The following is a 25949-nucleotide window of genomic DNA, read 5'->3' on the forward strand; positions in this document are numbered from 1 at the left end:
CATGGCCAGCCCTGGAGGACTGTAGTGGGCTACTGTGCTTCATCTCTCTGGATTCCCACTTCCCAGATCATGTGTGATAGGTGCAGTTGGGGACAAAGGGAGAAAGCAACCCCACGGAGTGTAAGAGGAAAAAGGACAGTACAAGAAGCAATGGAAGAACAAGGAATCCTGTGGCCACTCAAATCGCACACCAGGGCATTCATTCCCTGGTGGCTCTTTGTATGTAAGGGTCATACTGAAGTGACACAGAAAATGTTCTGTATGATTTTAAATGATGGTTCCTACTGAGGACCCCTCCTACTAAGGACTCGTAATTCACAGAGAACTTCAATCACTGACCAATAATAAAGACCATCAACAATCTGAATGTTCTGAAGAAAGAAAAAAAACAAAAGGATAACCCTCAGGATTCTCTCTCTCACACACACACTGATCCTAAATTGAAAATGAGGTGAAATAAACATATGCATAACCATACCTTTCCCCCTGATTTTTTTCTTCTGCTTTTCCTTCTTTGACTCCTCTCCAATGAAGAGGAAAACAAGGTCAGATAGGAAACACTCAATGGAATTCGATGATAGACTGGTCATGCATGACAAAGGGGCTAGAACTGAACTGGAGAAAGAGGCCTACAAATGCATCCTGACGTACCACACAAACATACTTCCAGTAATATATTTTCGCCAACAGGACCATAGACAAACTGTACGAGGTAGTCACCCTTTCAACTCCTTTTCTGAACCCCTCTTCCCATTGTGTCCCTAAACACTTACAGCCCTCAAGGACCACCCTAATCTCTCCAAAATTCTCCTTTCTTTGTCCCACTTCTCATTCAAAGTTTGCCTAACACAAAGCTTTAGGTATTAATAGCTGATGACAGCAATTCAGAATAGAGAGTGGATAAGGTTTAATGGAGGGTTCACTTCTACTTTAAAAGAAATTTAAAATGGAAGGGAAGGGGTTGCTCTGCATATTTGAACTGAGCCTTCACAAGGTTCCAATCTGACTCCGGTTCATAAGAGTTCCTAATTAAAGGTCTTCTAATTTTATCTCCAAGACAATAGAGAGCCCTTGTTATTTTTCTGCCGCTTTAGTCACTCCAAGAACTTCTGATCCCTCCAAAGAAACATGGAGGGAAGAAAGGGAATGCAGAAGAAAGGGAATCTCTGTATTCTCAATCTTCACAATCCAATAAAGAGGGCGTGGCCACTTCCCACTGCAGCTTGGAGTGGTTAAGTATTTTGGCCACACACACACACACACACACACACACACACACACACCCTTTATGGATGACATGCCAAATATATATATACAAGGTACCAAATACTGCAATTAGTTTCACTAAATATGCTCTTTACGAAGTAAATGATGGTACTTACAAAAGGGAGTGAGTATCTTATATCTTATGTTAAATTGCCTTAGAAACTATCAGGTAAGTTCACTTTGTTTGGGGGTACCGTTTTTATAAAATCTTAGAACCTTATTTGCCAGTCTAGTCAGCTCTCTATCTACAATAAGGTTCTCCATTCATAATTGAGAATGAGGTCACTGTCCCAACAAAAACCAGAAAATCCTCAAAGCAACTTATCCCCACTGAGGCTCAATCTTCAATCTTACCCTTTAGCATATTAATTCCCAGAAGTACATTTTCCTCCAGATTCTACAAAATCAGGGCTACTGAGTTCTTCAGGAGGCATCAAAAATTTGGAGAGCCAAGCCGTGCCAACTGGCAAATACAGCTTTCAATCAGCCACCTGAATTATTTTGGGAGGCTGGAGGCATCACCATTTCCAAGAGCCGTTGGTGCCAAGTGAGCAGACAGGTTACAGGCAGTTTGAATCAAGCTCTTAGACTATGGGTTTCAGTTTTTCTTCAAAGCTGCTTATGAAAGAAGGACTGAGTGAAACATTGATATTTACGTCAAGTCACAACTAAGGGGAAGGTTTGCAAAATCAATTGTGCAGCTTTTATACTCACTGCACACTTACCACATATGTCCTTTATTACACAGTGGAAAACCATTAAATGCACAGTAGTTTTGCCAAGTGGCATTATGCATTTAACAGCTTTATTCGTTTAACAGCCCCAACTCTCATTATATTTTGCCATGTGGTACATGGGATTTTATGCATTTAACAGTTTAAGAAGGCTCTATGGTGTTTTCCTTTCATGTATTTCATACTATGGTGGACATTGTATCTTAGAAAACTGTATTTCAATGATTTCATTGGTGAGCGAAGAGAAAGAATAATCAGCAAAAATGACTATCCTTAAAATAAACAGGGAAATGAATATTTCAATCCTCTTCTAAATTCCTTGATATTCTACTCCTTTCCCTTTATCATCTGAAAAATAAGTAAGGTGACTGCGAAACTGCAGAAAAAAAAATACAGTATTTAACTATCATTTTAAAAATGGTAACTGAATTTTCATTGAAAATCTTCCTGCTTAATAGAAATACAATATTCAGTAACTCCTTTTCTTTACAGCACACAACAGAAGATCTGTTAAGGAGATGCTGGACCATTATACCATTTACATATGTGGGATGAAAACATTTGTCATGCGAGGCCACAGAGGAAATCAAGCTCAGAATCAAAGGATCCTCAAAATTATGCTTCAGCTAACTTTTGTTTCCTCCACCCTGCACTGGATAATTATTCATCCTAGGGATAAATAAGTAACCACCTCAACCTAACCCATTCGAGGATAGGGTAGTAGTTGTCCCTTTAAACGAATTGAGACAGATAGTGAGTCCCATCAACTGTTGCTGCTTACAGAAATAAAAAACCTAAGCATCTGTCTCCCCTTTTCCCTGGAGTATTCCATTCCCCACAATCCCGACACTGAGAAACTGTACTGGATAAGCTTCTATGTTTTTCTGTTATGAATTTTAGCACTCATTCTGGACTCCCCCACCGCCCCACACATGTGTTTTTTCCTGGAAAAACAACTGTATTCTACACATAAAAGAAACACCTGACATGGCAAGGTGTCTCTGGGGCTGGAGAAAAGAGGTTATTATAACAAAGTCAGCAGTTCCCCTGGTGGGAATAAGAAAAGGGATGAGACAAGATTCCAACTAACTGAGTCTCAGGAAGATGCTATTTTGTACATGCTAAGTTTTGCTCAACATAGAAAGAAAGAGAAAAGAAAGAAAGAAAGAAAGAAAGAAAGAAAGAAAGAAAGAAAGAAAGAAAGAAAGAAAGAAAGAAAGAGAAAAGAAAAGAAAAGAAAAGAAAAGAAAAGAAAAGAAAAGAAAAGAAAAAAAAAAGAAAGAAAAAAGAAAGGAAAGCGGATACACAGCAGTGCTTAGAATTATGAGAGAAATCATTCAAGGTTGATTCTATTTGAAAAAAAAATCTTTAAAAGAAAAAATCTGGATTTTAACTTAGTCTCTATTTTAAACTCCAGTGGGAATAAAAGCAAACCATAGAGCAAAAGGCAGAACATGACAGGTTCCCTTGGGATTATTATTGTTATTATTATTATAGGAACAGATGTATTTTTATTGGTGGGAGGAGAATGGTCTAATTCCAGCCCTCGCTTTTGCTCTTTTAAAAAACCACTCACCTGACTTTTATTTGCAGCCACTTTGGCAAACAGGGCTTGAGACACCTTGGCCCTTTTCATCTCCTGTTGGATCTCGTCATAAATGGCAGCTGTGATGTTGACGTTGGCGCCGTCCACCTTAATGGGGAGGTCTGTTGTCGGTGTCGAGGTTTTGGCCTACCAAGAGACCATGAAAATAATAATTTAAAAAGTGCTGCATTCAGCCCAGCCATCTGTGCAGAAATTATCAAAGGATTTCAGTCAGCTGATGCCAAACTGCATTAGCTACAAAGGGACACTTCCTGTCCATTATTCTAATCAGGTTAATTGTGATTGGAAATAATTGCAGTGCATTCCTATAGGACATGCAGAGTCCTGTCAACCCTGTTCTTTTCCTCACGGTATCCTAGACGGTTCACAGGTACGATGGCTACCCCAGGCACCAAACTATAAGAGATCACCTAACTGGAAAACAAGCATGCAGAACACACACAGAGTTACCTCTTTCTTTCTAAAAATGGCACACCTTAGGAGGAAGAGCCAATTCTTCCAGAAAAAAAAAAAAATGAGTAAATGGGTAGAGGTCTCTAAATAATAAATTATTACTCAATTTAATGCACTCCCCCGAGTCTCGCTCATTCTTTATTAAAGCTTTACATATGTCATTTGAGTATGTATGGTTTCCCATCACTATCATCATTATGCTACCCAGACAGTCACCTAATTTCACCTAGGAAATCAGTGGAAATGAAACAAAATTTCATTTCATAAAACTAGGCTTCAGAATGCCTTTGATGTGCCGTTTTCATTTTCTTAAACTCATATTGTGGTTTTATGTATTCTGCCGTGTTCGTTTTAATTGAATGATTTCCCATCAGCTTCAGAGACAAATGAAGGACAATATAGAAGGTGTCTGTACTTCTTGGGGTTGAGATAACCCTAAAACATTTGCATCTCCACGATCCAAAAGACTGCCAGAGCATTTCCTCTGGTGTGTAATGAGGGGCGGGGAGGGGGGCAGGGGGCTGGGAAGCCTTCTCAGAACCCTAGGAAGCAGGACTGTGGGCAGAGTGGGCACCAATTTTTGGCACCTGAGCACAGCTGGCTGATTTGAACTAAACTGAAATTTTTCTGTCTGCACTCACCCTAGAATCCCCAACCAAGGCAGTTGTCACCAGATCATTACTTTCCTTCTATGGAGGCCCTGAGCTACTCCCCCACTGATTTAAGCAACACGCAGATTTGGAGAGGGACACAGCATGCAGTCTGGATACTGTGGGATCATTCTCCATAGCATCTTGAAGCCCGAGTTAATGTCCTAAGTTTCTATGAAGGCTTTAATTCATAAGATTGCTCACTGATTTTTGCATTCTCCTCTCTCCCTGTCTCCACAAAACTCTAGTTACTGCAAGGTAATAATAACTATAAGGTATGTGATACTTTTTATTTGCCAGGCACTCCAGAAAGTGTTTTGCTTTGTTTTTTCATTTAATTATTTGAAGAACCCAGTACGTCAGACTTTATTATGTTCATCTGACTAAGGAAGACAAGTGAAAATCAAAGAAGACACTTAACTTCCTGGAAAGACAGCAGCAATTGAAGGAACCATGATCGGAACTCAGGAGTTTCCAGCTCCAAAGCATTGGCTGGGGACCACTGTGCTATCCCACCTCCAAAATCTCCAGTGTAGACTGGATGCTGTTTTTACAAGCATCTTCTTGCTTTCTAGTTTGGGGTCTTCCCACAATAATCCAATTTTCTGTCATTTTTTTTTCAAGAAACTCCTTTTTCTTCTCAAAATTTCTAGTTAACTTGCAGTGCTTTTCCTGCTAAGTGCATATTTTAGCATATCATTTCTGCCTTTCCCAACTGAAATTTCTTCATTAGCCTCACTGACTGTCTCATCTTATTAGACTGGTCAAATCTCCTCTAGAACCCTAGAGGCTAAAGAAAAACCTCTCAGGGCACTATAATATATGGTTAGGAGCCCAGGCCTTGGAATCAAAATAATCAGTGATCAAATCCTAGCTCTACCACTCAATCATGTGACCTTGCACAAAGTACTTAACCCATTAAAACCTTAGTTTCCTCATCTGTAAAATGGGAATAACAACACAAAATGGTGAGGATTGAATTCATGCAAAATGCTCACAATACCTGACACACAGTTAGTGCTCAGTATGATCGTTTTTATCCTTATGCTGTTGTTTTGTCGTCATTAAGTACATCAAGAAATACTGGCCAACTGAAAGATTATGAGATGGGGCTCTGAAGATTTGATTTTACAGTTTAAATTTCCTCCATTTGTTTTAAACTGGTAATAAAATGTTGATGGGGTCTAGGAAATATTCTCCATCAACCTACATGGGGCTGCCTGGGTATTTTAGATTGCTGGCTCCAACTAAAAGCTTAATCAGTGGGTATTCCTATAATATTTGTTCTCACAAATGAAAGCTTTACTAAGGATCTTTACTATTGAGATATGTATGTAAAGAAGTTTAAGTAAGTAATCATGAAATGTTTTAAAAGACTTTAATAACTTCCCTTTCTCAATGTTTAACAGAAAAAGAAAGTTCCAGAGAATGTACAAATGCCAGTGGCATGACTATATTCTCAAAACTATTTTGAGAAGAAGATTTTATATTTATATTCAGAAATCTCAAAACTGTGAAATTAAATGATCAATTTCCCTGTTGTCCCCAAAGGGCACTTCTACCTGGGAATTTTCTAGATGAGATTTTTCTGCTGTTCAATACAGCAAAATACTGACCCTGGTTGTTTTGCCTGATAAATTGGTCTGGCTCTGAAAGCTTTCAGGTCTTTGAAAAGGTGCCTAAGATATAATTGCATTAGAAAAATATTAAAAGGAAATGGAAAAACAACCTGGACTTGACTTATTTTCTAACAAGTAGAAATGACTTTTTGAGAAGAGCTGGTTAAATGGCCATGAAGCATGGCTGGACTCTCTATAATGATTTAATGGGCTTCAAAAGTGGCAACAATATTGGTGAATTTAATAGAAGTAAATATTAGTGCAAATTAACAACTCGTCCAACTCCATAGCTCAATATATATGCCTCAAGATTTTAAAAAAATAAATAAAAAGAAAAATGCTTCATTACACTCATCCAAAGTAAGCAGTCAAGAGACTTATTTTTGGTTTAACAGTACCTAAAACTCATAATTCACCAAAGACTAAAGTGAAAGTATCACAATTTGGCATTACATGACAGAAAACGATCTTCAATTAAAAATCTATTGCAGAGTTAAAAAAAAAAAAAGTTATGACGTGTGAAAAAAAATGGATGTACTTGAGAAAGCTCAAGTTATTTCTACTAGAATAAAATCTATGTTTAATCAGTTCCTTGGAACTTACCAGAAAACACTCATAACACCAAAACTAAGCAAAACAAAACAAAAACAAAACAAAAAAACAAAAAAAACTTTGGTTACAAAGTGCCCATTTTTCTGATTTGTACAAATGCATACTTGTCAAATATTTGTTTTGAGACATAACTTGCAGTCATCCTGGCAACAGTGAGTCAGATGGTTTTATCGTAAATCTATTGACCAGTAACAGTTTGGGAGAAGTAAAAAGTAGGCTAGAAATGAATGGGCTCAGATGTGAAGTGGAAAGGACACTTGGCTGACTTGAGATGTTGACCATTTAGTTAGGATCGCTGACGCTCACAGCATTACCAGACATGTGAATTTGCAAAAGGACCTGAGAACAGAATGCTTTTAAAGTGTGGGGAAAAAAGGAGAGAAGGAAAGCTGAGTCACTGAGTCCTGTAGGGAGATCACCCAAGGAAGGAAAATCATTAAGGCCTGCATACCTTCCCACTACCATTTTCTAAGGGATCCCTGAATGATCGCCCAAACATTCTGATCCAGCCGCTCCATACGCGTGCTTCAACCATACACAGATTTCTCCTCCATTTTGTCTTTTTCGAAGTGCATAAACAAGAGCTTGGATTACTCTCCTTGTCCCTGTCCCCAGACCTAACACACCCCCCTCCGCCGATCCCTGCTTCCAAACTAATATACAGTTTAAGGAAAGTAGTGTTCTTACTACGTAAACTCAGCTTCAATTCAAATCCCCTGACTCCATCTTAGATAACTAAGTAGCTGTGTGTAAACAGTCTGGAGCCTACCTATCCACCCACTCCTGCCCTTTTCTGTGTGGAAGAATGTACTTTCCTCAAGGGACAGAAATACCATATGACACAGTAAAGGATAACCATTCTTACATGGTCAGAGGTTCACATTCTCAGATCAACAAATCTTTGAATTATGTCTCTTAGTTTTTGAGAGAAACGCAGTATCAGTGAAGGCAAGATGTTTCCAAGGCCAAGACTGAAAAGTCAGCGGAGCAAAAATATCTCACCTGAGGGGTTCGGGAGGAGCTGGGACTGCTAGAGGCTGACGAGACCATGCTCACATTGGGATTCATGCTCCGTTCCCTCTCGTCCTGGTAAATGCGATCCCGCTCCACTTCCGGCAGATTGAGGAAATTCTGCATGGCCCTCAGGTTTACTAAAAGAGACTGAGAGGCTGTCCGAGGGTCTTCTTCCTTACGCAAAATCTCAGACAACAATCCCTGATTAAAAGGAAGAAAAAAGAAAAACAGGCCAAGTCATATCTGCAGGTACGTGTGTGGTTTCCATCATCTGCCCCCTCCCCCTTTGTTGGTATTACCAGCTGGCTGTGATGTCAAGAACCTCAGTCTAATTGCTGAGGGTTCTTCAGCAGTAAGATTTTGTGGGACTGTGCTTGCCTTCCAGGGCTGTGCCTTAATCTGGACCGTTCTATTCTGACACTTTATCATCACTGTAATAATCGTCAGTGTACAGAGATGCCAGCTAGCAAGGTAGGCGCTCGGAAGGCTTGTGAAACTGCAATTACCACCAGGTGCCTCCTACAAGTATTTCAGGAACTGTTAGAACTCTCTCTGCTTGAAACTGGGAACACTTGGCAGTCCTGCTCAGCTTTACAAATCTGCCAAGTTTGGTAAATTTAGTTCCGACATTTAAACAGCATGGGAGATTTACATCGACTTAAAAAAAAAAAAAGTTTGGCTGAATTTCTGTGTGACCGGCCACTGTTTTCAATATAGATGTTTCTCATGGCAAAAAGAAAAAAAAAAAAAAAAAAAAAGACACAAAGCAAATGGCCATAACTTGTGTTAACCCTCTGATAGCTTCTCAATCCACATACATAATTGGTATCCTCGTATATGTACCAGAGGGCACCCAAACTTTTTTTCATGAGATGCCCTCCTTGGGGAAGCTCTAATTCCACCGTCGTTAAAACAATGGAAATACAGGCACAGCTGGTGAGGGGTCAGAGCACACATCAGAGAATGCCATGTATAGACTCAGATAATTTCTGAATATGTGACTCATCCAAAAAGCTTTAAATAGGAAATTGGTGTTTTCATGTGCTCGGATGGCAGAGAACTCACAAAGGGAAGGAAAATGTTGACAAGTCCAGAGAAAAGTAGTATACACGCAAGAAAAGGGCTAGAACCGGAGTTCTAATCACTGAAGTAATCTGGGCAAAAGCTAAACAATTTCCATTCTGAACTCTTGTTAAATTTTCACAAAGAGACATCACTTTCCACCTTCCAATTCAGGGTGTCTCTTCTCAGGGCAATATGAGACCAGAGTCTAGGATCATCCTCCAGGAAGAGCTGAAATGTTAACTTCTGTATCTTAGAACACACGGGGCAACCCAAAATTGTGAAAAGTAGGTGCCAAAGACATTTCCACTGGGGGAAATATGAAAGCAAAGAAAACACTATCAGATTTGTAAAGTATGGCTTAAATATAAAAAGGTGTTAGATCCAAGAAGAATATACCACCTCTGGTTGGAAAGAAATCTTCAGGGTAAGGTAGGCAAGTTTTAAAAATAAGTAATGCATTTGTAATGTAGTGAAGCAAATATCACAAGAGTGTGCATCACACAGCTATTAGCACTTTAAAGAGGTAATCACCACTCAAAGTATCATGTAAGACAATTTATAAGGATATACACGTAGTATGACATATGATAGTTCTGCAATACGAGTGTCATGTTGCTTTGATTAGAGAAGTCTTTGCAAACAAGAATGAAATAAGCCACACAATGAAGCCAGAAGAAATGTTAAGTGCGTGTCTGTGTGCATGCATGCCCAAGGAAAGGAAAAGGTAGGACATGAATGTGAAAATACTGTATTGGTAAAATGAGCATAAGAAAATCTAGATGTATCATGCTTTTAGAAGCAAGAGACATTTGTCTTCAAGAAAATGTTACACAATCTAGGTATGGATTCTTTTTTGAAATTCAAAGTCAGTTCTGCCTTAAGTTATCCTACTTTCCACTTGCATGAAGCAACTTGAAATATTAATAGTGAATTTGTTCTAAGATAAAATTCTCTAAATTAATATGTAGAGAGACAAGAGGGAAGTGGATTTAAAATCAATACCAATAAGACACTAAGATTGATGTTTTCTGAGCTTTCTTTAATAAAGAACTCAGTGCATACGGGATGAGTCGGTCCCCTCCTCCTCCTCCTCTTCTTTCTCTCTCTAGCATAAGCAACTTTAGCACTTTAATAAATCTCAGACTGCCAAATTGGGAGGAATTTTAGGGGTTGCATGGATATAGTCTTTACACTAGTTATTACAACGATACTTATAGTACCTCAAAGGCAGTTTGTAAACGTATTCTTCTTCTGTGAAATTATTTTTGAAAGTGGAGTACATTATAGTAAAGATCTTACATACAAAATAGTGACATAACAAAAACTATTGTTCTAATGGACCACGTTCAAAATAGCAAGTTTGTTCATTCATAATCAATAAAAAAATTATTGCAAAGCATAGAGGTCTCTTACTTGTTTCTCTTTTTGGCTTGGTTGACTGTTTTTTTTTCTTCCCCCCACCCCCCCTACCCCTACACTGAAATCCTTCCCCTACATTTTTTACATGTTGGACAACCTTATGGGGAAATGAATCCATCTCTAAGAAAAATCAGGACAAAGCATCCTTGTAAATGATTGCTCATCAGCATCATTTCTGAAGTGAGTGGGACACGATGTTTGTGTTTTAAGGGGCTGGTGGAATATACTATTGCCTCTGTTTTATTTGCCTAATTGAAGATAAAGTCTCAAACCAACAACGTGGCCAGTGCTGCCTCTACTATTGCCCCAGAGAATGAGAACACTGTTCTAAATTATTTACTTAAAGTCTCATCTGTGTAGCCACGGTTCCAAAGCAGATTCTTTTTACCTCAGACATTTTCAATAACAAGTGGCTAACTGGTGAGCACAAAAAGAGTTTTAGTTGTTTTGTTGAGTCTTTTTCATTTGGTTATTTATGTGCTCCTCGCTATTTAAACTGGAATTAAAAAAATATATAGTCCAAATTCTGCAGGCTCATAAATGTAGAGTGAGTTTATTTAGTTAGCTGAAAATCATCATGGCGAAAAAAAAAAAATCCAAAGAAAATCTATGGCATAATTTACACTACAAACCACCTTATCTAATTATCAAGATAAGTAAATGTTTATCATATTGAAGCTGTCTTGAATAGAACATAAATTAATAATTTATCTCACATAAATATTTCTAAAGCCCTTGCCACTACGCTGTCTCGCATTTTAATTACCAACCGGCCAGGCGGGAGGTGTCACTTAAACATTCCCATTATGCAGCCTGAGATACAGAGAATGTGGCATGGCACCTGGGCACTGAGGGAAAAAAAAAAAAAAAAAGTGTACTTTTATGAATAGAAAGATCATGAATATTGAGAATGTGAAAATTGAGGGAAATTAATAAATTAACCGGGATATTGCTTATTAAACTTTCATATCAGTAATCACATTAAAACATATTGCAAGTATTGAGTAAAGTGGTCATTAAGAATTTCTCTCATTGTAGGCAACAGAGCCTTCTCAAGGGAGAGATTATCACAATTCCCAGCATGGTGTTAGCTGAGGTTATGTAAGACCAGGAAACATGTTGACTGAAAAGGAGTAGCGTGAACATCTGCACAGGAAAGAAAGCCACCTTGCACGACAGCTCTTGGGTTACAAGTCATTGAAAAAAGAATCGAGGTGGGAAAAAGAACCTCAAACTGGCCTTCTTCTCCCTGGACTTTTAATGGGGGATTTTGTATATGATGTTGGCAGAAAATTCAATAAAAACAAAATAATTGAAAGCACAAGAGATAATATGATGCCATCTAGCTCGGTTGCTACTAGAGGCTATCTCCACAAATAAAACAAAGAATTTGGGCTGATTTTTAAAATGAAAAATTGATATACTTATTATTTTGAGCACTTTAAACAATATTTCTATGTGGCAAATGAAATGACCTTATAGTTTCTGAATCTGCAATTTCTGTTGATGAGCTTTCTTGTTTACATTATTATGATTTCCATATTTCTTCAACAATTTATATAGTTTGCCCCAAATTGTTCCTGTGTAAAATACATGCTGATAACTCAGAAATGCTTGGGAAACATTACCAGGACTGGCTCCCTAAAATTTAGTTCTAAGTTCCTGCACTAGCCCTTGCGGCCTTGTCTGGGACAGGTGAGAAACTGCTCATGCTGAGCATTAATTCTAAGAGAGCAAGAAGAGAACCAAAACCTGGGCCAGGTTTTACGAACGCTCAGTCTGAGCCCCTCAGACCTTCCCAGGCAACTCCAGAACTTACAGCAACACTGGAGGTCATTGCTGCCTAGATTTTAACAGCCACTTGTTCTGGATATCTCCCAGACCTTTAGTAATTCTGTCGGATCAAGCTCTACTGTCCATTGGTCATCTAGGAAACCCCCAAACTCAATGTACCCATTACCAAAAAATGACAGATCAGTCTATTAATTCATTTCTTATTTATGACTTGGTATGAAGCTCAGAAAGGAAAGAAAAGATAAAGAAGACACAGATTCTGCTGCCAAGGAGTTCACTATATGATGGTTTATAAAAACACAATGTAAAAGATGACAAGTGTCATAAATTCCAGATAGAATGAGTGTCGGCTCAGTTCAGAAGAGGGTAAAAGTATTGCCAACTCAGGGAAAACATTTTGGAAGAAGTGGGACTTAACTTGGCTGGGATTTGAAATATACATAGTACACAGATATAGAGACAACGATGAGACTAGCCAAGGGAGGGATTGGCCAGTATTAAAACACTGGAAGGGAAAAAAAAAAACAGCATGGCTGATCTAGAATACCGAGAGAAGTGTCTTTTTCCTTAAAAGCTTTAAAAAAAGGTACAAAAACTGATAAAGTTTTGAAGTGAAACTACTATAGTCTACATTAATATAATTCTGAACTACTGGAGTATACACAAAATAACCAGCAAACATTACCCCCCAAATGAAGTGATATTAGATAATCTGTTCAGCCTTTTTGTCACCTGCAACAAATTAGGCTTTCAATATGCAAAACATCTTCCTTCCAGAAAAACAAATGATCATGATTCCATTTAATTGTAATTTAATGAGGCATAATTTATTTTTTAAAGTGATATATACCAGGTGTGTACTGAGGAAACTGGCCCAGCAAACCCCGGTGCTCCCCCTTGGAAAAAGCTTCAAGCTAGCTGGAGACTGTTTTCATTTCTGTAAATTACATTTCTGTTTGTGGCGGTTGAAGTGGGAGGTATAAAGGGTAACTTGCACTGTTCACATATTTATTGTAACATATACCTTTGAAGTAACTCAACCAAAAAATACTCATTTATCATCTAAGCAAATAGTTTCAAAGTGTTGAGTTCCAATCTGAACAAAGATAGATTTTAGAGAAAATAAAGCCCATCCCCTAATAATGTATTTTAATTATGTATTGTTGGATGTATGAACAAAGTATATAAGCTATTTAATGATGATCTTCAGAAATCAAGCTACAACTCTAAGGATACATGAATTGAGACATATGTATTATGCAATGGTGAGTCTGAAAATATATTTAGTTCATATTTATATATTGCTTTAAACAAATGATGTCCTAACCAGTCAGCAAGGTCCAAAGACATGTATACCCCCATTTTACAGATTAAAATCATAGAGGGTCAAAGGTAGAAAGGATCTTGTCAGTCATATCGGCTAACCCTTCATCCTACCCCTGAGTATGATCTATCACATACTTCCCTTTAAATACAAAACAAACAAAAATCCTCCAAAGGTACTCTTCCTGTCTCAATCTTCACAACTTCCCTCTTCATGCTTGCATGCTCATTTGTCAGCCTTACTTTTCACACAATTCTGAAATGTCTGGTTCCAGCTGACATGAGAGCCAAAAACTGGTATTCTTTTGTGAAGACCAGGTAATACAAAATTCCCAGCCTAATCATACAAAGTGAGCTTTTCTATCCCAGGGGCTAACACACAGTTATAGAAGCTGGGGAGCCAGCTGCATGGCTGTAGAAAGTGCTGACATCCTATAGTCAGAAAGCGGACCTAACAGAAGTGATTCTTCCCTCATCTCCAATCTCATTTCCTTCTAGACACTCCTGAGAGGCATTTCCCCCTCTGCTCACGAATATAAACAGGTTTCCCTGGGTTCCATATTCATAATCCACAGCCCCACTATGAACCTGTATGCTGAAATTCATTTGTGTAATGCTAAAAATACTCACCCTCCTTTCACCCCCTAGAGTACTGCTCAGCCATGGAGCCAGAGTACTTAGGCTGATTTGAATAAAAGGTATACAGGGCACAACAATGACAATTTGATTTTTATTATTAAAAATGATGTGTTAAATCCTCAAAGAAAATGTCGTTATTGCATTAGTTTAATAAAATCTCCCTTTATTACAATATTTCTTTATTAGGAGAGGCAGCCTATGCATGTAGCATGGTTGTAGGATGGGGGTGGATAGAATTGAGCATCTAAAGGGAATTAATGTACTCTGCAAATATAAATGCATATACAAAAGTAACATTTGCAGACAAATGTTGTTGCTGTAGAAATGTATTCTGTAATTCACTAAAATACTATGTACATATGTGTGTATGCATATACGCTGCAGTTGGCAATAGTTTCTCCCTCCTTTGAACTGAGATGGCACTCGTTCTATCTGGCATTTATGACACTCATCATCTTTTACATTGTGCTACTAGAAAACCTCTTCTCTTCATCATACAGTAAACTCCTTGGGAGAAGAATCTGTATAATTTGTGCTTAGTGGTTAGTTGGGAATATAGAGGGATATAAACCTCTCAGAATGCACCAAATGCATTTTTAAAAACTGGTCTGAGATGGAGGAGTCCTGTGTTTGCTAAAACACCAGGAACAGGCCCTGTTGGACCACATATTACACTCAAGATCTTTTCATTCAACCTATTGTAAACACCAAGATAGTGGAAACTGAAATTCTTGGCCATGCAGACTCTACTTTAGACCAAATATTTCATCTACTCCCAATCTGCAATTCATTAAATAAAACACTTCCCTCAAAGACAGCTTTCTTACTAGGGGACATAATAAAACTATACTGTGCTACCTGACACATCAGAATATAGTACGTGCGGGGGGGGGGGGGGGGGAAATTAAAAAAAAAAAAAAAAAAAGAATATAGTACGTGCAACACAGAGTGGGTCCAACAAAACATTCTTGAAACCAAAATCACCTGTGCTCTCCTAACAGCAATCCCCTTGTCGGAGCCACTCCTGAGCACATACAGTGAAGGAATTTAGCCAGAAACAGATCTCTGGGAACTTTACTATTTTTACCTACCTATTCAATGCAAAGATAGATGCAATTAGATGAACATTTTTTTGTTTTTTGTTTTTTTTTCTTTTTATCCCTTCCATTTTTGTCTTTAGAAACTCTTAGGTATTGGAATGGGGGGGGGTGCAGGTTATGCACAATCCAAGCCAAAATTTTATAAACACATGAGTACCAAAAAGCAAAATCAAATAGAGAACTGAACAGGTTCCCTTTGGAAACATTTACCAGTGGTGTTCTCAGCTCTGGGCACATACATGGTTTCTACTAACACCTCAAGTACCTGGCACATGACTATTGCATTCACAAAGTTCTGGGCCCTGGTTATTTCTAGTTTCTATGTGTATTGTGTGAAACAACTGTTGGCAAACTGCCCCCAAAATTTACTAGCTTTGGCTACTTTGTCAAAACATTGGCAAAAATAGTACTTTCCCAAAACAAAACAAAACAAACCAAAAACATACATTTATTGAATATTTATATCTCAAATGTATCAAATGCATTCAGATATAAAAAGTAAAGCAGTCTGTTAACATATGAGTTGACTTTGTCCTGAAAGTTATAAAATATCATTTTTTTTTTCCTGCTGAAATATTTCTGCATTAACTTCAATCACCTCCAAGGTCAAAAACATGTGTTCTCACACAGTACATGTAACATATCGCAGTACTTATTATACCACAACAGGATTACTGGTTTGAAAGCCTGTTTAACCGCTTCAACCTCCTTGAAGGAGAAATTGTATCTTTCATGTTCTGTTCTATGAGATCAGAAATAATTGAGAATAAAGTGGTCGTGAATGTGAGTTCTAATGTCAAAATTTCTGGGTTCAAAATAGGGCTTCAATTAGCCAAGGATTAATTCATCTTCCTACGGCACAGTTTCCTCACCTGTAAAACTGATAAAATAATTTTACTTCCCTCATAGGATTCCCTAGAGCTTATAACTGATACATGTTAAGTGTTCAATAAATGTTAGCCTCCATTATAAGGTCTACCATAGTTTCTGAATGCTTAATAAACATTTGTTAAATGAATACAGAATATACAGAACTATATCAAATAAATACAGAACTAATACACAATACGATTCTTATTTTAAATTTGCAACTTCAAATTTTCATGGCCCTCCACTTATATTTTGCTGTCTTCCCGCAGAGAAGGCAGAAAATGTAAAGGATACATTTCAGGAAGAAGAAGAATTAAAATTATTTGGAATAGAGGAAATGTAAAGAAAAATTTAACTAATTATATAAACTGGAACGATCATATGGTAATCCAGCATGTCACTAAACCAAGATACTCTTTTTATACCTCAGAAAAGTAAAACAAGTTTTCTTCCCTAAGTAACTCTGTAGTCATTTAAAATAAGCATTAATTTGCATCACTGTTTAAACATGGGTCATAACTATTAGTAGATGATAGATTTCAGTAGATCATAACTAGTTCGTTTATAATGACATGCAATTCAGTAGATTGGAAATTACCAGGGTGTTTCATACATGGTACAAGTATTATTACCCGAAGATTTTTTTTTTCTTTCATGAAGGTTTTGCTTTAGAATATACAGATAGACAAAAACACAGGTTGAAATGAGATGGAACTCCAGACGGACATACACACGTATGTGCACATGTGTGAGTGTATGTACCAGCTCATGATGTAAAAGGTATTTCTCACTGGGTGCTGCAGTCAAAGATGTTTGAAAGTAAATGCTGTGATGTACACTGATAATTTTAGGCACAAAACTTGTAGACAGAATGTAAACAACGTTGTAATCTCCAACTGACTTCAAATTGATTCAGTTATATTTTTCTCACAGCATTTCTGGCCTTTAAACATAATTCGTTTTATTTGAACAAACATGCACTTAACCCCAGGCCAAATGGTCATCATTTCAATCAATGGCCATGAAAGGAACACTCCTTGTGTATTTTTTTTATTACTTTAAATAAGCAATGGTGAAAAGTATATAAATAATGGGATCTAAAGCTAGTGTTCCTTGTATTTCTTCTATAAAAATTCTACTTTAATTGTAAACATCACCCAGGATTGGAGGAGACTAGTTAAATACTAAAATAAACCTTCCCACTAAAAATATAGGTCTATATTGAGACACACTTACAGGAGGTAAAAGAAAGTCCTTACTGAAGGAAGAGACTCCTTATCTGTGTGAAAGGAGCTGATCACCCCTTGTCAGAAAAAAAAAAAAAAAAGTGACAAAAGCTTGTAAAACCATCCCCCAAAGGAAGACTTTTTTAGTTAAAATGGAGAAAACTGAATTTTTTATAATTAGTTCAGTAACTAATTTTTAAGAACTTGGACACTGGTCAGGGATAGGAAAAGACAGAATAGAGCTCTGTCATCTTTGGTTCCTCTGATTCTTTGGTACCAGTTTTGTAAAGGGGGGGTGGGGTCTTTATATATTCTTTTACACAAAATTTTCTATTTCAAGTAGATATAAGAATGAGGAGACAGTTATTGGGGCACCTGGGTGACTCTGTTGGTTAAATGTCTGACTCTTGATTTTGGCTCAGGTCATAATCTCCTGGTTTGTGAGTTTGAGCCCTGCATCAGCCTCCCCTGCATTGACGGTGTGGGGCCTGCTTGGGGTTCTCTCTCTCTCTCTCTACCTCCCCCACACACACATTCTTTCTCTCTCTCTCTCAAAATAAATAAACATTTAAAAGGAAATCTTTACCAAAAAAAAGTAATGAGGAGGGGGTTATATATGTTTGACAGTTACTGAGTCAACCTTCTCTTTACCCAGAACACAAAGCCAGTATCTCCTCCCTCCTTTTCAGCTGGAATTGCCTAAAAGGTGCTAATTAATGAGAGTTTGTATATGCGCAAGAGGAACTAAAGTGAGACCACTAGCAAGAGGCCATCCTTAAGACATCTAAGAACTTGGAGACACTGCTATACTGAGAGATATTAATATTATTATAATCTTTAAATCTATGAATTCAAGCCAGTGGTTCTGAAATGAAAGACTGCCTATTTTATGAAGCAAGCAGGGCCATCTTTTCCCACTTTATTAATTTAATGTTGAAATCAAAAGAGGGTGTATTATTTGCTTCAAAACCCAATAACATGTTCATGCCTGATCTGCAGCATTTCATATATACAGGCCACTTTCAGTGGATGGACTTCCTTTTTCTCACAGGCTTCCTTGTTATTTTATAAGCAGCTCACTGGACCATGGAGTCAAGACCCCTGGGTTTGCATTGTGTTCCACTCCTGTATGACTTGTGGAGTGCCATATCTCTATTGCATAGTAAGAAATAATGATGACTGAGACCAGAGGTTGGCCGAGAAATAATGCTGAATATCTTGGAAGTCAAGTTTTCTACAAATATAAACTGTATGTATAATTAAATCATGCCTATCTTTGGCTAACAATGTGTATAAATCAAACGTAAGACTTTCTCCTTCCCCAAATGGACTGGTAACCCACTTAAGTTCAGATTTCCAAATATTTTGGATACTAAAATGTTCATGTTGTTGCTACATATCCCTTCCTAACTGTGCCACTTCGAAGTATACCGTTTAGCAAGTCCTTAGACACTTTTAACCCAAATAACACGGGTGTGTATATACTATAAACATGGTATCGATAAAGCATAAAAGCAAAACCCATGTCATTTCACACACACGTGTACATTTCTAGCCGTTGACCTTACTGCCAAGTTTCCTGATACGTTGTTCAATCTAATTTTCCAATCTGTTGAAAACATTCTCCAGTTGCTGAGTCACTTTATAAAACTGTATTTATGACCCTGGCCTTAAGTTTCTTCAAATGATGTGGCTTTGATGAGTAAACAGCAGATTCTTTTCAAAATCTCATAAAAAAAAAAAAAAAAGTAGTCAAATAAGGACAGGTCCACCAAATGACTTCCTGAAGGATTTTTTAAATCCTCTTCTCTATCAGATAAGACCCACGATGAACAACTTTCTCAAGCAAAGCCTTTGACAAAAGGTTGCAAATTGTGTAACTCAGTGACTTTTGCATCAAACAGAAGAAGGAGCATGATACCAAATTAGAGTCCTACTGGTACAGAATAGCACATTTTGTGAAACACATCTGTGCATCTACTGAAAACATGTTTCTAAGAATTGGCTCAGGAGAGCTACCTGAAACAGAAAATGGACCTGAACTTTCTGCGTTATGATGTAATGTGCTAGAGGAAAAAGAACTCTATTATATAAATAATGAAGGTGGAAAAAGCCTCATTTCCAAATTGTAGAAACTTCTTACTGTTGATTCCTTATGTAAGGGTATTTCCTGAACTCTACCACCAAGGAAAGGGGATAGTGATGCAAAGAAGGAACATGGACCACAACTAACTTTCCCTTTCTAGCATTCTAATGCTCCCATTCACATGTGGCAGGGCAGCCATTCCAATGGATTTAGCCTAGTTTGGATCAAAGCTTCCTCTACTTCATTTAACAGATTTGCTCAGATGGAAGGTCTCGGAGGAGAAACAATGTTAGTAAATGAAGGATTTCTGAACATATGAATATGTAGGTCATTGGATTTTTAAATAAATTAGAGAATAGTTTATTCAGGAAGATTCATTGTACATATTTTATGAAGCCATCCTTATTATAGGTCAGTGGGCATCCCACAACCATTCCTTCGTAATATTGTCTTTTAAAATACTGTCATAAACCTTTTCACACTGTCACAAGCCTCTGATTAATATTTTTAAGTCCATAAAGTGACAAGGGGCAAAAGAACACTTAAGGTTAGGATTCATAATCAAAGTGTCAAAAAAGCACAGATGGGAGTAAACACAGTAAATAAGTGACTTATTTAATGTCCATAAGCCTAGGAAGTGAAAGTATGCCAACACTAACATAAATTTAGGATATTAGCAAGGGAAAATGAACTGCAGAAGAAAAGAAAAGAGAAAAGGGAGGGAGCAAGGGACAAAAGAAAGAAGGAAGGAAGGAAGGAAGGAAGGAAGGAAGGAAGGAAGGAAGGAAGGAAGGAAGGAAGGAAAGAAAAAAGGACAGAAAGAAAAGAAAGGGACAGAAAGGGAGGGAGGAAGGGAGGAAGAAAGAAAAGGAAAAGAAAAAAAAGAAAAAGAAAGTAGATAGAGCTCGGGTCCTCTTATTTCTTGAAATTATAAGTCCTAAAAACACCACTTGCATCACTGACAGCACTGGGCAGAGCGAAGGAACAAAACTACTCTGAAACTCACGTGAATTACATAATTCACCATTTAGACTTGGTAAGGGTGGTTTTCATTTAAGTCAAGTTTAGAAGATCTCATAGGGTTTCAAATCCAGTGTCCATTTCTGTTCCATTCCCTCTCTTTCTCTTTCCTGTATTTGATAACCATAAGTAAATCTTCCCAATATCAATATCAGTCCATTGAATTCAGAGGGCTTTAAACAATAATAATGCTGATACTTTTTTTTTATTTTTTTTTTTTTAACATTTATTTATTTTTGGGACAGAGAGAGACAGAGCATGAACGGGGGAGGGCAGAGAGAGAGGGAGACACAGAATCGGAAGCAGGCTCCAGGCTCTGAGCCATCAGCCCAGAGCCTGACGCGGGGCTCGAACTCACGGACCACGAGATCGTGACCTGAGCTGAAGTTGGACGCTTAACCAACTGAGCCACCCAGGCGCCCCAGTGCTGATACTTTTCAAGAGAAAGTAGTACAGTAAAAACATCTATACTATTCCCATAGTGATATCTTACTTTATATTTGGAACGTAGTAAGGCATAAAATTGAAGATAAGTTTTATTCAAACTACTACCCCATAATATAACCAAAAGCCTATTTAGACGAGCAGGGGCACTGATCTATAATCTGGGATAAAAATCACATCTTGAGATAAAAGATTCCTGTGCAAGTGATTTATTAAGGAAGTACAAAGGGAAACTGGTGAGGCAGTGGGAAAAGTGGGACAGGGAAGGGAAGAAACCCAAGCAGTCCCTGTCTCAGCCTCATCTGCGGAGAGCTCTGGAGTAAAAGTCACACTTCAGTGCTGTCCCTACTACTGGAGGCAGGGGAGCTAGCCTTTTACCCCCCTGCACCTATCAGACATTGGTTAAGTATTACCAGCTCTCTGCCTGTGTGAGTAAAGCAAAATCCAATAGTCTGAGGAAAGTCCTTTGAATGAAAAACTGACCAGCAGTCACTAGCTTCTAGAAGTAAAAGTATAGGGGAGTACAAGTGGGGGAGAAATAGAACACCAAACACAGAGCAGGCGTGTTATCTGCCTCGGCTTACTCTGGTGTAATACCCACAGCACCTCACTTTGTGACCATAGGTAATAGAAACACTTAGAAATATATCACAGGAATTTCCTGAAAATTAATGACCAGGCCAGAAAACATCTGATCTCTCATTTGTCATAAAAGTCTTCAGAGATGCAAAAAGTGGGGTTAACCTTTTCTTCCAAAAGACTAGTAAAGAAGAAAGTGGCAATGCTCAGATATATTTGCTGCAAGGTCATAATGACAAAAACAGGCTTCTATCATCCTGATGGCACAGACAGGATGTGATGCTCTGCTATACCCTGCATCTAGAACTACATTAGTCTCGTGCCCATGCTGATGATATGATACCCTGGCATTGCATGATCTCAAGACACACTGATTAAAATTAAAATGTATTAAATGCAAGCTCTTGAGGGGCGCCTGGGTGCCTCAGTCAGTTAAGCGTCTGACTTCAGCTCAGATCATGATCTTGTGTTTCATGAGTTTGAGCCCCGTGTCAGGCTCTGTGCTGACAGCTCAGAGCCTGGAGCCTACTTCAGATTCTGTGTCTCCTTCTTTCTCTGCTCCTCCCCCACTTGTGCTCTGTCTTTCTCTCTCTCTCAAAGATAAATAAAAACATACATTTTTTTAAAAAAAAATAAGCTCTTGGAAATATAGCTCTATTCCCTCGATTGTGTTATTTTATATCACCAAATGATATAGTGGCAATAGATCAGATATACAGAGTAATTAATAGTTTCTCCTTGGAGAACTGGCATTTTCAAATGCTACTTATTATGAATTTCAGTTGTTCCTCTGGAAATTTTAAATATGAAAAACTAAGCTGATGTGGTTGGTTTTTTTTTTTCCAGCTTTAGCTTCATTTATGAATGTTATACATGTGATTTGTTCTATACACACACATACACACTGTCTCTAATTACTAGTTGTTCAGGGTGCAATCACTGAGCACAAATCCAGAAATACAAACTATAGGATGACAAACAAAAGTACTTTTTATTGAATTTGATAATAAATGAATAATAGAGATCATGAACTATTTCTAGGAAATACTCAGTGTACTGAAGGTATATTACATCTCACTAAAGCAAATGGACACAAGATTGATATTGGCCTTAGGTATTCATCTAAAATAAATGGTTCTGATCCTGTTTGCTTTGAGGAAAAAAATGGTGAGATTCCTTTCTATCCAAAAATTAATACTTCATTTACGTTGTTATCTATAAAGTTAATTTTTGTTTATTATAGCTGGCAAATCATGATATCACCTATAAATGTCTGATTCCACTCAAAAAAGCCTAACATTTGGAAAATCCATGGTTGGTTTCATGGGGCACAGTACACCATGTTTTCCACTTAATGATGCTGCTGGTGAAACCCAGCTGTCCAACCTTGCTGTTAGCAACTACAGTATATACAGCAAAAACAATCTGCCTGCTGACCTCCAGCTTGAGTTCAAACTATGTCATTCTGTCAATACCATCTACCTTGATTAGGTTGGGCTTTATACACAACAGGTTATGATCCCAGAGGGATGAAAAGCTTTCCCAAATTAAAAGCAGAATTTTAAAAGGAAATACTCATACATTCCTATGCATTTTCCATTTGATATCCTCAAGGCTGGCCCATGAACTCAAGCTCATGTTGATTGAAAGTGAATGTTCCTTTCTGGGTGTAGCCATCTTACAAATTTAATGGCAGGAGGAAAATAATAAAATGTGTTCCATGCTTCAATTAGACCTTTTATAACTTGGCACTTGAACGATGGCAATGCCAAAGAAAAATCATTAATCCATAAAAATAGACAAAAAGGATTGTGGAGGAGAAGACAGACCTCCAGGAGTCTAGGGCCTTGGCAGAGTATTCTCTCACACCAACAAGATCTGTCTTTTGTCTAGCCTCTCTGTGAGTCTTCTCTCAGGCTTCATGCTATTTGGATAAAATATATACTGTATTTGATTCTAAAATCCAGAGTAATACAACCATGCTTTCAATTTTATCCTTAGCCAAAGGAACTGTATATATAACCAATAAAATGTTGGCTAGCTATGAAATGCCTATTCATGCACATGAACGATACATGAAAGAACACACACACATACACATGCACACACACACATACACACACAAGTACACATGTAAACACAAAATAAAGACTAAAAGATGCATCCTTCCACTTTGTATTTAGCAATAACATGTAACACACTGGCTCAAAAGCACCAGAATTTTTCATAGCCCTAGTTCAGATAACTGTGGACACACAAATGCTGCTTTAGTACTTTGAGTCAAAAAAGAAATCATAGAGTGCTATCTGGAACATGTGCAGACCTCCGTGGACCTCCAAACTCATTTTCAAATGCTGTAAACGGAGTCTGTCAATAATAGAAAGCGTAAATTAGCGAAGTCAAGGGGACAGGAGATCTCACCCTCTTGGTCTCCTGCCACACCTAATCTTTCAGCACCAAACCTGAAACCATCCCACTGTGCTTCTTCCCTGCTCCCACTCCTCTGGTTCCGGCATTCCTGAAGACTGTTACCAAACCACAGTGCTTGGTTCCATCACTAGTTCATGCCTGTTAACTTCAGCTGAGATCCCAAACTACTTCACAATTCCTTCTATCTCAGATCGACTCCCTATCACATTCAAGCTGTCAACACGCTTCTGACCTCCTTTTCAACACCAAATTTTGGAAAGAGTAATTTGCAGCCCCTGCTTCTGTATCCTCAACAGTTAGTCACTCCTCAGCTCCTAAATTCTGGCTCCTGCTTTCTCAACTCTAATGAAATTACACTCTAGGTTTGCCAAAGGTCTCTCCCAACCAATTGCCAAATTTCATGGCATGGTTTCAAGTTTCTCATGCCCAGACGTCTTAGTTTTGCTCACAAGGACAAGTCTCCTTCTGCAAACTCTTTATTCATGTTCTGTATACTCTAACTACTACCTCCCTATTCTTCCATCTCCACCTGCTCCCATCTCTACTGGCATTTCTTTTACCTCTTTTCCTGGTGGGAGTAGTGGTGATGGTTTCTCCTCTTCCTTCCCTCGACTCTCTAAATCTCAGGCTCTGTCAGTAAATTTCTAATCTTTCTCTAACCCTGAAAACTCTTTTTAGCACCAAACTCATATTTTGAATGACTTCTGAATACCTTCATTTGAACAAATCTGCCAGTACAGGGTGCCTGGGTGGCTCAGTCAGTTCAGCGTCCGACTCTTGATTTCGGTTCAGGTCATGATCTCATAGTTTGTGAGTTTGAGCCCTGCATCAGGCTCCATACTGACAGGGCAGCACCTGCTTAGGATTTTCTCTCTCCTTCTCTCTCTGCCCCTCCCCCACTCTCTCAAAATAGATAAATCAACATTTTGGAAGGAAGGAAGGAAGGAAGGAAGGAAGGAAGGAAGGAAGGAAGGAAGGAAGGAAGGAAGGAAGGAAGAGAAAGAAGAAAGAAAGAAAGAAAGAAAGAAAGAAAGAAAGAAAGAAAGAAAGAAAGAAAGAAAGAAAGATAGATCTGCCAGCACTTCAGAGTCAAAATAGCCTGATCCAAAATAATCACTAAACTTATTCCAACTATCTCTTTCAATGTTCTTTTTGACTCTCTAAATAATTACAGATTTCTTCTCAGCCACAAGGCTCTAACCTTGGCATTATCTTTATTGTCCATCCGTCTTTATCCATTCAGGTGGTTGTACTTTCTGTCAATTTTACTTCCACAATTCTTGATTTTGTACTCTCTATCCCACCACCACCAGCCTAGTTCAGAACTTCTACACATTTCAGCTGGATATTTATGGTTGCCTTCTAAATGATGTTCCTACCTTCTTGCTATCATGAGAGAGAAAAAGATCTTCCTAAGGTCCAATTCTGATTATTGGATTATAGCATATTCCTACATAAGACCTTCAATGGCTTCTAGTGCCTATTAAATAAGGTTCAAAGTTCCTAGCATGGCCCTAAGACCTTTTTTGATCTATTTCCCCGTTTAAGTTTTATTATCTAGCTTTGCTATCAACTACCAACTATTCCCACACATGCCTGACTCAGCACTTTTCTTGTTAATTCCTTTAGCCTAAAGTACCCTTCTTCTCCATCTTTGCCTGTTAAATTCTATTTATCCTTCAAGGTCTAACTCCCCAGAAACTTAATATTCAAGTCAGGTATTTACATATGATGCTTGCCTATGATCTTTTTCATCTTTGCATCTGCACTGAGCTTAGCTTCCTGCCTTGCATTTAGTAGGGTGATCAAATTTAAACCTACTGTCCTCTTCAAGACTCACTATATTCATCCTACTATAAGTATTCCTTACCCCCAGCTCCCCATAGATACCCACTACAACCATCATTATTCTCCTACTCCACTCACCTTACTTCACACTTTTGTTATCTGAGTATGTTTTGGTTTTTTTACGATTAGGTCATTACCTCCTTGAGATTGGC

The 25949-nt window shown here is 38.0% G+C and overlaps 1 protein-coding gene across 2 annotated transcripts in view; it reads right to left on the minus strand.

The window, feature by feature from the left end:
* Nucleotides 1-25949, minus strand: part of SATB2 (SATB homeobox 2) — a 191045-nt gene that overhangs the window by 50384 nt on the left and 114712 nt on the right. For both annotated transcript variants that reach the window (XM_045034242.1, XM_045034241.1), the window contains exons 8-9: nt 7943-8155; nt 3577-3732 (exon numbers count right to left, since the gene is read on the minus strand). In XM_045034242.1, the coding sequence (XP_044890177.1) occupies nt 3577-3732; nt 7943-8155 (369 nt within the window). The remainder of the gene's footprint in view (nt 1-3576; nt 3733-7942; nt 8156-25949) is intronic.

Source organism: Felis catus, chromosome C1, assembly GCF_018350175.1.
Source record: "Felis catus isolate Fca126 chromosome C1, F.catus_Fca126_mat1.0, whole genome shotgun sequence".
Taxonomy (NCBI): Eukaryota; Metazoa; Chordata; class Mammalia; order Carnivora; family Felidae; genus Felis; species Felis catus.